This window comes from Vipera berus, assembly GCF_964194415.1.
Source record: "Vipera berus genome assembly, chromosome: Z".
Taxonomy (NCBI): domain Eukaryota; kingdom Metazoa; phylum Chordata; class Lepidosauria; order Squamata; family Viperidae; genus Vipera; species Vipera berus.
In genome coordinates this window covers 15,461,897-15,474,923 of record NC_138205.1, presented here as the reverse complement: position 1 = coordinate 15,474,923, position 13,027 = coordinate 15,461,897, and the positions used below count along the sequence as shown (strand labels likewise).

Genomic DNA, 13,027 nt, shown 5'->3' with positions numbered 1-13,027 from the left:
CCCACCGTAGTGGTCCCTATTTTTCTACTTGCATTTTTACGTGCTTTCGAACTGCTAGGTTGGCAGAAGCTGGGACGAGTAACAGGCGCTCACTCTGCTACGCGGCACTCGGGATTCGACCCACCAAACTGCCGACCTTCTGATCGACAAGCTCAGCGTCCTAACCCGCTGAGCCACCGCGTCCCTACATTTTACATTTAAGATGTTACAAATCACGTAGCTAATTAGATTAAATTGTAACCCCATTCAATAGGGTCAAATGGTTGACTTTCAGTGGAGAAGCCTAAAAAGGCGCCAGCCTGCTCTGCTGCACTAGGCTATTTTATTCTGGTAATTCAGATAAATGAAGGCAAGCAGCAGTAAAGGATTCCTTCCATATATCTTATATCTTCCCAGCTTAGAACTAGATTCTATAATGCTCAGTAACCACTACAGCTTACTAAACATGTTAGAATCCTAAGAAAAAAGGACAGGAAAGGCCTTGCTTAACTTTCATCACAGTTAAGTGGTATTTGTATTGTGCCAGTTTGAATGACAGTGAAGCCAAATTAAGAAATTACACTTGCATTTTTTTTAGCTGCGCATATCTCATTTACTAAAACTCCCAAGATACTCTGAGGTTTCAAAAACTCGTGGAAAGTTTTCATCTCTCTCAAAATATCCCATTTGTGTCCCCTTTAGCTGTCATTTCCTTGTCCTGGTGGCAGGACACGAAAGTTCTGTGTTAAGAATTAAGACACTGTGATGGCAAGAGGAATGAATTTAAATAAATTCTTTTTTTGCCTTTATTTTCAGGGGAATCCAGAGAAATTAAAAACCATGTGAAGAAATTAAAAACCAGAGCATTGAGTCAGAGATAGAGATGGTGGGGAATGGGTGAGGCATGAGCCTCCCAGGACAATTTAGGCTAAAACAGCAAGGGAAAGGAGGTAGGCAGGTGGCGTAGCTTCCCCTGTCAAGATGCCCAGACTCTCCAATCTTCAAGAGGGTTGGGTGAGTTGCCTGGCCTCTCCCCATACACCCCCCCATATCTTAGCGGTGCTTCCCCTGGATATTTGTGGAATTAACCTTTCCCATCCAAGGTTTCCGAGTAGACCATCACTCTGCTAGGAGCTAGAAGAAAAAATAAAAATGGAAAATGTGGTGAAAAGTGTATCTTTAAGAGAGATGCTACATGGGTAGCACGCAAACTTCCAGCTCTATGCTTCCTGCAGGATATACTTCTCTTCCAAAATAAATAGATGCTTAAAAGATGCCATTTGTACATATCTGCTGCAATATATACAATTATCCCATAAAAATAAGAACCTTGGGCGGAAAATTAGAACAACATTATTCTGCTGTTGCTCTCATCTGAGAGATCTGGTTTTGCTCGTGCTTGTACAAATTTATCAACCATTGGGCAGAAAGTTTTTAGACCTAGCATGTTATGTATTACTATAACAAAACAAAACACAAAAAAAAACAAGACACCCCCCCAGCATCATGCAAGTAGAATTAAATTCTGCTTCCTAGACACTCTCCTTCAGATACACATTCCCTTCATTTGCTTCTGCAGAGGGAGAATGCATCGGGCTAACTTTTGAATCCAGGAGCATGACGACTAATGATACTGCTAAGTAGCTTCTCAAATGTTAACTGTCTCTAAAATTATCCAGATCATGAATGGGGATAGGAAGTATTTTATAGGCGTGATTCAGTATTTCAGTCTGGCAAAACACCTAGAATGAAATCAACACCAACTTGCAGTTATGGCTCAAAAGAACAGAATACATGTTCTCATGCATAACTGAGGCAATATGTTTTAAAAACTGACAAAGGAAGATATCTTTTTGCCAAACTGATGTGAGTGTTATTATTCTGAGATGACTATATGTTGTTGTGGAATAGGTAGATTTATTGGGAAATCATTGCCTCCCATGATATTCATGGTCAGCTCTGCCCAATTTTGTAAACTCTAAAACTGAGGCTCCCAGGATGGATCCCCAGCCAATAGGACCATGGTCAACCCAGCATATAAAAGGGTATTCATTAGGGGAAGGCTGTCTTTGATAAATAATATTCTCACAAATCTTGGAGCAGCACATCCTTTTCCTGATTCCTCCACACTCTTCCAATTTACTTTCCGCTTGCAAATCTTTACTTCAAGTCACTGTATCCCCCAGGAAACCTCGAACCACTAGAGCAGACATGTCAAATTTGTGACATCACGCGATGTCACGCAACGTATCGGAGCTTTTTCGCCATTGCTGGCAAAGGGGTGGGTGTGGCTTCCCGATGATGCATCCGACCCTCGGGCCGGCAGTTTGACACCCCTGCACTAGAGGGACTAGTCCCAAAATACAATCCTTAACTTCAACTTCAACCAACTTTAGGAATATGAAAACACAGTCAAGGTCCAATATAATCCCCATTCAAGCTAAAAATAGCTGCCTGTGCAGGCGTTACTAGCTTAGCTGCATCACCATCTCATAATGCAAATTCATCTGACTTAAGAATTTAAAGGAAAGTTCTTCCATTGCTTACCTTGACTATGTAGCTCCCATATATGGCTCCACTCTGTATCAGGAAAGAAAAAAAAAGATTAGAAGCTAAGCATTACTGTATTTTATTCCTAAATAATACCTACTATAAGTCTGACTGTCTTTATGTCAAACAAAAAGTTTCTAAATCTTAACATTGAGAAAAGCCGGTCCAGGTGTGCAGCAACCACATGCCCATCTCCCTGCATTATTTAACACAAAACTCTGAACCCTGACTCAGTTAAAATTAAATGCTAGAACCTATAGTAATACTCAAATAATTAGAAGTAAAATGCAAAGGGTTCTTAAGGAAACACAAAAGCTTCTTGCCGACTCCATTGAAATTTAATGAAGACACTTTTTTCCTTAGCCTTTTAAGGAAATTGTTAAAGGGAATGAGACTCCTTTTGAAACTGTTAATTCAAAACCGATTCAAATGGTCAATGTATCCTTACCAGATAAAACATGAAAAATGAAGTTTAGGAAATACTGTAAGTTGATTTTTACTTATTACCCTTCTGGTTTTTTGTGGGCAAACAATATCCATGCCCCTCCCTCTTCCACTAATTCCAATAGCTGGCTTTTGTGCTACTGAAATGTGACTGCTTCTTATAATTGAAAGTTGCTCAGTATATTCTGCTACCAATAGATTAATAGCCTCAAAACATGCAGACGTCCCCTTCCCTGGGCAGTACTGTACTCTTAAGGCTATCTTACCTTCAAAGTGATAATTTCTTGCAGCCTGCCAGTCACTGGCTTCCATGTTCTCCCAACATGCTCCAGCATCTGCATTTTCTGTCTCCTTGACTGGTGCTGTTCCACCACCCCCTCCATGCCCGGCTCCCGGCTCATTGATAAAGGAGAGGCCCCACTCATTTTGGAAGATGGCTCCCAGATGCTGCCGCCGACTGCTATCGGTTGGTGGGGGACTGCTGGGGGGTGGCGCCAAGACACAGTTGGGGAGGCTATTAGTGGTGCGGACCGCAGAGGCTGGAACATGGCAGGCTTTGCCTGGTTGATCCAAGTTCTCTTTCAGCTTGCTGGCATAAGAGATCTTGGGAATGATCCTGGCACTGCTGCTATCAACTGGGAAAGCGGGAAGGGGCCGAAAGAGTGACCATGTTTCCTTCTCGGATTCCTCAGTGGTTACACTGGAGGCATTAGATGCAACAGCGGGCTTCTCACTGGCTTTGATAGTGCTGACTCGTTCCATTTCGGGGGAAGACAATGGGGAGGGTGAGTCAGAATAGCCACGGCGTCGATGCTGCCATCGCCCATTGGAAAGACCCTCTGGAGCACAGTGGTGGCCATTAGTGCTAGGTCCCCATTCCTTGCGGTCTGAGGTGTTGCCTCGATACGTTTTGCGGTAGGCAGGACGGAAGGGCCGGCCATGATGGAAATTAGGAGGATAACGGCGGGTATGCTGGGGAGGTTCTCGCTCAGACAGCTGGAGATTGCGGATGTTAAGGCTGTTGGAAGGACTCAGGGGAACACTGGGCTCATCAGCTATCTCAGAACTTGCAGTATATCCATTTGACTCCCATGATCCTGAAGAAGGAAAGCAGATTTGAGATCTATGTCACTAACTGCACAATAAAATGTTTTCCCCCCTCTAAACCTTTTCTACTTTCCCCCTGTAGCCTCCTTTCTTCTAATGCATTAGTATTAGAAGGTTCAATAATAGAAGGTGCTAAGTCATTTCAGGCTGGCATCTATATATTTGTACAGGGGATTTTGTTTCTAGACCGTGCAACACCTCTTCAATTTTATGAATAAACAGGATGCTGAAATTCAACTTCCTATTGCCATTAAAGTTACTTCGCAAGCTGGAATGGGAGAATACCCAATGGCTAGGGCTCTTATTCATTAAAAAGCAATCCTTGAAGTTGCTAAATCTCCCAAGTAATATTGCAATTTCCAAGAAAAATAATGGTGTGGCCGTTGCAAAATAAAGAGAATTGAAGAAGGAATTTCTGTGCTATGATGTGGGGTTCAACAAATTTTTAAATCTAAAACAGATTTTACTCAGCAACTGTCTATTTTCCTTGTTATTTAGCTCTCCATAAGAAGATTCTAACCTAGACAACATTTTTGGATTAACAGAATACAAATAGGCCAGTGAGCTATCTTCGTATTCTGGTCAGAAAAGCATCCTATTTCTCAGACCAAACAAGGACTCAGGATACAATTCTGGAGGAAGTTTGATAAAACCATCAAACAGGTTGATGGGGGAAGGAACTGTTTTTTCTTCCTTCGTACATGGTACAGAAGCAAGACAGAAAAAATGGGACAAATGGAGTGACTCCTCTTATCAGTTCACTCACTTGATGCTTTTCCTAATCAGTAATGGCAACTGATCAAGTTGCTAAACACAAGGGTTTCATGTCAAAGCCCATGACATAAACATATCTCTCAATCCCCGTCAAGGGATAAAAATTCCTTCACATCACAACCCTGAACCCCTCTCCAGCAAATTGAGAAACCATAAAATAAAACCAAGTGTCCAAAGATTCTAAACTTTTTATTCTAAACAAACCACTTTTTCCCATTAGTATAATGGAAGAGGAGGTTGATTTAAATGTTTTATACACCAAATCATTACATAAGCTGAAGTAGCAGACAACTGCACATTTTTCAATAGACAAGAAAGAATGCATCTAATACACACTTGATTTTTTTTTGAAGTATTTTCATGGCCCCTTGCAGTAAAGCCATCTCCAGTCAAAAGATAACAGAGGTATAAAAAAAAACAAGGTGGGGGAAAACATCTCTGTTCAGTACAAAAAAATAGTGAATGAGAGGGAGGAGGCTTTGCTTTCCTTGGCATCAAAGCTAAGAAACCTTTACAGTCAGGTTTTTTAGGCAATGACTCAAACAGAAGACACTAAACTTAAGAAATTGTGGGAGAAAGGATGACTTAGGAAGTTCAGAATTACTCAGCAATGAGACAGCCCCAGGCTTCTGTGGAAAGTTGGGGTGGGGGCAATTGATTATCTAGGGTAAGACTGTCTAGTATTGATTGAGTCTATTAAGAACAGCAATGCAAGGCAGCTAGTTTGGAGGGATTACGCTCTGAAAGTAGTTTATTGTTAAGGCAACAGCAACAGCTAAAATATCAGCACCCTCTTATGCTGGGCAAAGCCATTGGTCAGAATAATTTCTTGGGCTTACAAGTTAGAGAACTCATGCAAAAATTTGGTGAAGGGTAGTGAAGCTAAAGGAAAAGTCCCTTTGGGTGCATAACTGAGAAACCTTTCAACAGTTTTAATGCCCAAACCAAATTGTGACCTTCTGGATGCCTAGGCACCTGGATTTTTGCAAGCCTCTCGTAACAGATTCAAACAACTTAGAACATAAAATACGGGAGGGAAGTCCAGTAGCTCAAGTTACCTGTTCGGATACGGTTGTTGAGATTATGGCATTTCTCCTTCTTTCCTCCCAGCAGACGCAGTTCTTCCTCTGGGTTGCGATTCTCATCCATGCCCAGTTCTTCTTTCTGCATGGCCTCTACCTAGGCTTCAATGTAGGTCAAGGAGGCGAAAGATACCGAACACCAGGGATCTGACCGAAGTCCAGCTCCAACCCCCCCTTTTTTTTAAGAAAACACAAGCTTCCTGGTGATGATTCTTCTACACTGTTAAATAGTTCTCAAACTAACAAGATGAGGAACTACAAAAAGCTACTCAAACTGTAGACGTTGCTCCAGTGAAATCCCCAGATTTCTTCGCCCGTGCCTCCAAATTTGCGATGCTTCCCGAGAGTAGCGCGCGAAACGGGCTATTTCGTATCGGTATCCCCGCTCGTTCGTTATTCTTCACCGGGCCTTTTGCTTCAACGCCCTAAACTTTCCCCCCTGGTAAACGGCCCCATACAAACTCTTGTAGAAAGCTTACAAAACACACACACACACACGCACACGGAGTGGATTCTGTCGCCCTTCAAGCTCAGCGGCCTGAAAAAAAACTTCAAACTCTCCCTTCCGGCGTTACTCAGCACCGGCCTGCAATCCCTTCCCGGCACCGTCCTCTCCGCAGCAACCGTAACAAAAGCTTTCTGGCCGCCTGGAAAAAAAAATGCCTCTTCCCTCTCCCGAGGCTTTTCCTTGCTTGCGCCCCACACCCAATGCGACTTCCTTTGCCCGGAGCTCTGCTGCCCTCTAGAGCAGCTCTCGGAAGCCCTGATCCAAGCCGCCTCCCCTGCTTTTTCACAGGGCTGGTGGATTTCCGTTACGGGTCCGCCCGGGTCTTTCGGGTCTCTCTCGCCCCAGTTCTCGTCCGTGGGAGGCCCAGCTAACTCACCCACCCCACCCCAAGCCCGACCTCCGGCTCCCCCGAGTAGCTACCAGGAACCTCGACCTAAAAAAAATTAAAAAAACCCCAAAACGCTCCGCTCGAGGAAAGCCCCCCCAACCGAAGCAGCGTCCTCGCTTTGCTCCTGCTGCCCCACCCCGACCTTTCACCGGGCCCCGCTGCGCTCTAGGCTCTCCGCTCCCGCCCGTCGCTTTCCTCTAGGCCCAGGCGATTCCCCCCAAGCCCGCCCGGCACATTCAGCCAGCCAGCCAGCCCCCGCCACGTGACCGGTTTCCCCCTTTGGCCTCCTCGGATCATGTGACCTCCAGCGCAGGGTGGCTTCCGGGGTGGGCCCTCCAGCGCATGGGCCGTCCGCGTCCCGTGATTCTCCTGCTGTCACGTGGCCGCAGGAGGGCGCGGCTCGGCGCGGGGGAGCTGGTGGCCAGGGGAGGGGCGGGGCTGTTTTCTTTCAAACCTATTAACATTTTTCCACAGGGAGGCGGTGCGCGTGAAAGCAGATTCAGACGATATTCGGTTCAGACGTTAGTGGATTTCTCTCCAGCCTTTTGTACTGAGGGGGTCCATAGACGTGGATTTTGTAATTTGTTAACTAGCGCGGTTATTTTGTATTCCAAGGGTCTTCAAAACTTGGCCCTTTTATGACTTCTGGACTTCAACTCCCAGAATTCCTCAGCCAGCCACGCTGGCTGAGGAATTCTGGGAGTTGAAGTCCACAAGTCATAAAAGGGCCAAGTTTTGAAGACCCCTGTTGTATTCTAATGTCAGGTATTTTCTCACTCTGAAAATAATGTTGGTTCCTTACAGATTGGAATGTAGGAGAGATGTATGGATTGATTAGATAGCTTTTAACATTCCTCAACTGAAAAGATCCATCTTCAGGTTGATTATTTTCTCCGTTCAGGTACAATACAGACAGGAATTTAGGAATAGCTTTTTAACATTCCTAAATTGAAGAGAGAAACAGGCTGAAGGTTATCTGAAGATAAAAGAAAAAGTTTGTTAGTATAATTGGGGTCTGGTTTAATCTCTTTAGTAAACTCTAAACAACCCTTTTCCTTGCAATTTATGCCTCTTCTGATGTCAGACCTCATTTTAATGAACACGTGTGATATTATGGGATGCAAATGTATAACATGCTTGCCCAGATGTAACTGATTTCTTATGCAAAGGGAGGTAACTTTTATCCTGTCCAGTCAACTTTCCTCTTGGAATTTTCTTTCTTATGCTAACTATAAAAGGTAAAGGTTCCACCGCACATGCGTGCTAGTCATTTCCAACTGGTGCTCATCTCCGTTTCAAAGCCGAAGAGCCAGCGCTTGTCCGAGGACGTCTCCGTGGTCATGTGGCCGGCATGACTAGACGCCAAAGGTGCACGGAACGCTGTTACCTTCCCACCGGAGTGGTCCCTATTTTTCTACTTGCATTTTTACATGCTTTCGAACTGCTAGGTTGGCAGAAGCTGGGACGAGGGTTCCCTCTTTGACTGAGAGGAATCCCTTTTGTCTGAATATTCTGATAAATTGCAATAAAATGATGTCTCCGTTTGTCTCATTGGAAAATATGCACGCCGAGGCGTGAGCCATATTTGGCCATCAATTTGGCGAATAGCCAGCCAGCAGAATTTTGCCTCTGAGCAATGATTTCCAGTCAAAGGTAAGGAATAGGTAGGTGCACCCCTGGATTTTTTTTTCAGGGCCTTTCTTTTGTCTTTCACTGGACACATTGCCTCAAAGGTGCTTTTTTTTTAAAGGAAGATCATGAATTATAAAAGGGCACTAAACCATTGAGCAGGCTTCCATCCAAATGAAGTTTATTCAAAAGAAATTTGGTGAGTGTTGAACTGTTAACTTTTCTTTTAGTTTCTAGTGAGTTCACTAGATGACTCTGAAAAGAGGTAAATCTTTTGAGTCTGTTGATATTCTAATGAGCAAAGTAAAAGTTCTTTAGTTGATCCTGGAGAGACTGAAATCTCCCGGATCTGGTAAAACAATTTGGGGCCCACATGGCATGGAAAGCCATGAGGAAAGAAAAGTGTTGTTCTTCCCACCTGGGATTGAGCAGGTAAATTTAGCCTGTCTGAATGGGAAGTTGGAAAATTAAATACTCAATTTGGATGTGACTTCTGTTGATGTGTCTCTATAATAATTTTCTTGAAGCTAGCAGGATTCGAATGGAATTAAAACTAAATTGAATAGAAAAGAGAAAGGGCTTGTTAAAAGTGTGTGCACATGTATGGGAATCTGAAGGTACCTTTGGATATGTTTACATAAATATTCCTTTACCTATGTATAATTCCAATTGGACAGTGAAACAAAAATGAAAGAAAAGGGGAAAAAAACTGTTGACATGTTTGGCCAGCCAACAAATCAAAAATTGGGCTTCTCAGCTTGGCTTAAAGCAGTGATGAACAGATAGGCAGTAGTTAGCCCCCTCCCCCCATTACATTTTTATCAGAACCACTCATTGCATTTTCTTCACTGCCCGGAGAACAAGCCACAAGTTGCCCCAGGAAAGAAAAAATTGGAAATTTAAAAGGGACAAAAACCTCCACAGGTCTGGGAATAATGTTAAATGGTTGTGTGTGTGTGTATGTGTTAAGTCATTTCTAAGACCTGGGAAGGAGGGCTAGTTAGCCTTTTCTTAGTAATTAGAAAGACAATAGAATGTGTTAAATGTGTTAAACAGAATGGGGATGATCCCATAGAATGGAAAGATGTTGGTATATGTAAGTCAGGGGTCTTCGAACTTGGCCCTTTTATGACTTGTGGACTTGAAGTCTACAAGTCATAAAAGGGCCAAGTTTGAAGACCGCTGATGTAAGTGGAACACGAGAGAGATTGAGACATAGTGGGGAGTTTTATGCCGGGATGAAAGGCGAAAACTTTGATCTTTTATTTTGTGAGAGAACGTAGTGAGTTAAGTTGATAACTCACCGCCCTGAGTCCTTCGGGAGAAGGGCGGTATACAAATAAAATTATTATTATTATTATTATTATTGTTGTTGTTGTTATTATTATTATTATTATTATTATTATTATTATTATTATTATTATTTTATAGAAAACTCATAGAAAATTACTTATTTCTTTCCCCTCTCCTGGGGGGGTGGGAAATGCATTCACTGCCCCCAACCTTTTCTAACTGGGATGTGTGGGACAAAGGAAGGAATGAAAGTGGATGTAAGAAATCTGTTATTAGTGCAAAATTTTGTTTTGAAAATTTTCTGTTCTATTACCAAAATCAAGCCAAAACTTGATTTTTAAAAGCTAGAAAAAACACCATTTTAAGCTGAAATTTAATCACGAATCTCATTCTGGCATCCGTTTTTATATTTGGGTAAAAAAAAAATTCGCCGCCTGGGCACAAAAATCCCTGACCCTGGCATCAGGAATTTCCTTCCTGGGACACCAAAAAAAGCTTGATTTTTAAAAACTAGAAAAAGCACCATTTTCAAGCATGAATTTTGGCTAACTCATTGGTTACATAGTATTTGAGATCTTTTCTGAAGGGATTATTTCCTATTTCCCCCTTTCTTAAATTAAGAAACCTCTGGATGTTTGTGGGTGATTGTTTTGGAGATTTTTTTCCCCCTACACCTTGGTAACTTTTGAGTAATTTCTTTCTTTCTGCAAAAGTTCTAAGGGATGTAGTTAAGATTAACTGCTGGACAGAATGTTCAAGGTAATGCAAATCTCATTCTGCCTTTGAAATTGTATCTGAGTAGGAAAGGGGTGTGTTTTTTTTCCTTGTTCCTTTAACCCCTTTTTTTTCTGCTGACAATTTTTGCCTGAGAAGGGAGGGATGATTGTCTCCAGAAACTCTGTGTGCTTCATTATTGGAGATTTTTGAGAGAAAATTGGACAACATTTTTCTGTAGGGGGTTAGACCAGAAGACCTTTAAGGTCCCACCCAACTCTGATATTCTGTTTGGGTGTGTGTGTGTCAAACTTCAATGATTTTCCTTTGCATTTTAGTCTGGATTTATGTTTAATAATGCATTTGAGGGCATTCTTTTTTTTATTGAAAAGTTTTAAAATACATTTTATCTTTAACAATCCCCCCTACCTATCCCTCCCTACCCCTCCCCCCTTTCCCCCCCCCCACTTCCCAGAGCTAAGTACAAGGTATAAAAACAAAGAACAATCATAAACATCCATATGCTACCAACAATAAATTCTTAAATCTATCACTCTCTAGCTCATATAAGATAACTACAAGCAATACTAATATTACATATAAAAAGAAAAGAAAATAGAAAGGAAGACATTCAAATGCTAAATGAAACTTTTTAGTCCCATATTTGTTCTGGATATATTCAATCCATTTTTTCCACTCCATAATATAACGTTCTTGCGAATGATCTTTCAAATAAGCCGAGATCTTTGCCATTTCCGCCAGGTCAGAAACCTTTAAAGTCCATTCTTCTATAGTCGGCAGTTCCTCCTTCTTCCAATATTGACCTATTAAAAGTCTTGCTGCTGTAATTAAATTCAACATCAACTTAGTGTCCACAACAGTAGCATCTGTAATTATACCCAACAAAAACAATTGCGGACAAAACTTTATCCTTTGCTTGAAGATCTTCTGCATATTCCACCAAATCTTTATCCAAAAAGCCTTAACCTTTTTGCAGGTCCACCATATGTGAAAATATGTTGCATCTTCGCCACCACACCTCCAGCATTTTGGCTGATAATTCGGATACATACTTGCAAGCTTTTTAGGATCTAAATGCCATCTATAAAACATTTTATAAAAGTTCTCTCTTAGGTTTTGAGCTTGTGTAAATTTTACGTTCCTCACCCAGATCTTTTCCCACGTATCCATTGTAATAACTTCTTGGATATTCTGGGCCCATTTTATCATACAATCTTTAACAAGTTCTGTTTCTGAGTCAATTTCTATCAATGCAAGATATATTCGTTTGATATGTGCTGGACCCTGATTTCTAATTTGCTTTATCAAATTTTCGTCAGTCATTGCAAAACCAGTTTTCTGATCTTCTTTCCACCTGGCCTGTAACTGAGTATATTGAAACCAAGTTTGAACAATCTTCTCATCTCGCAAGAGGTTATACGATTTTAAACACCAGACACCTCTTTCCAAGCTTAAAATCTCCTTTTACGTAGTCACATCATGTTTGAAACCAACATTTATGTTTTCTATTGCGTGTTTTGGAATTGCCCACAATGGCATCTTGCAGTCTAACTTATGTCTATACTTCTTCCAAACTCTCAACAATGCCTGTCTTAGAATATGCACTTTAAATACATTATCTACCTTCTTATCATACAACAAATTTGAGGGCATTCTTGTCAAAGGAGCAATCCTGTGAAATTATTTTTTACAGCATGTTTTTTTTGAACCCTTTGCGACTGTAAAAGAGATGATTAATTGCTGTATACTGTATGTGCTCAATTTGTTTTCCTTTTCCTTGGAGCCAAGGAGGGGAAGGGAAACCTTTATAGAGAACCAATTTGGTCTCGTGGTTATGGCCACAAGCTACAAAGCTGGAGAACTGAGTTCAAATCCTGATTTGGCCATGAGGGCCGGCTGGGTGATTTGGGGCTGGTTATTTTTTCCCCCTCAGCTCTAGGAGGGAGGCATTGGTAAGCAATGCCTGTATCTGTTGTGAAAGAAAAACTGTCGGTATCACCTCCTAGGGCCTAGGCCAGGGGTCGGCAACCTCGGCTCTTTTATGACTCATGGACTTCAACTCCCAGAATTCCACGAGTCATAAAAGAGCCGAGGTTGCCAACCCCTGGCCTAGGCCATGGGTAGGCAACCTTGGCTCTTTTATGACTTCAACTCCCAGAATTCCTGAGCCAGCCATGCTGAGGGGAAAGGAAGAGTTTCCATGCTGGCTCAGGAATTCTGGGAGGAGAGGGTTTTCATAGAAAGAAAATGTAAATCCAAGGGTTTGTGTGAAAGGAAGAACCTGTTTTGCTGCCGGTGGACACAACTGAAAGTTATAGCAACAGAACAGAAAATGCCTGTTTACGTCAATATGGAACCCAAGTGGAAATACCAATAGATGGGTGGTGAGTGCTAATAGAACACTGGCTCCCTAATGACTAATGACTGTCTTTTGATTTGGTGGATTTTAATAGGAACTTGTGCGGAGAAATTACAGCTACTTTGCAAAGAGTTCTCCACACTACCGAAATCTATACAACAATGGACTTGGTTACGCTT

The 13,027-nt window shown here is 42.0% G+C and overlaps 1 protein-coding gene across 1 annotated transcript; it reads right to left on the bottom strand.

Moving 5' to 3' along the window:
* Positions 1-757: 757 nt before the first annotated feature.
* LOC308679130 (uncharacterized protein) lies at positions 758-7,038 on the bottom strand. Its single transcript, XM_081346403.1, has 4 exons — positions 5,913-7,038; positions 3,240-4,070; positions 2,527-2,559; positions 758-1,113 (listed from the first exon to the last, which is right to left on the bottom strand). The coding sequence occupies exons 1-4, from the start codon at positions 6,022-6,024 to the stop codon at positions 1,064-1,066; spliced, it is 1,026 nt and encodes a 341-aa protein (XP_081202529.1). The 5' UTR covers positions 6,025-7,038; the 3' UTR covers positions 758-1,063.
* Positions 7,039-13,027: the final 5,989 nt, after the last annotated feature.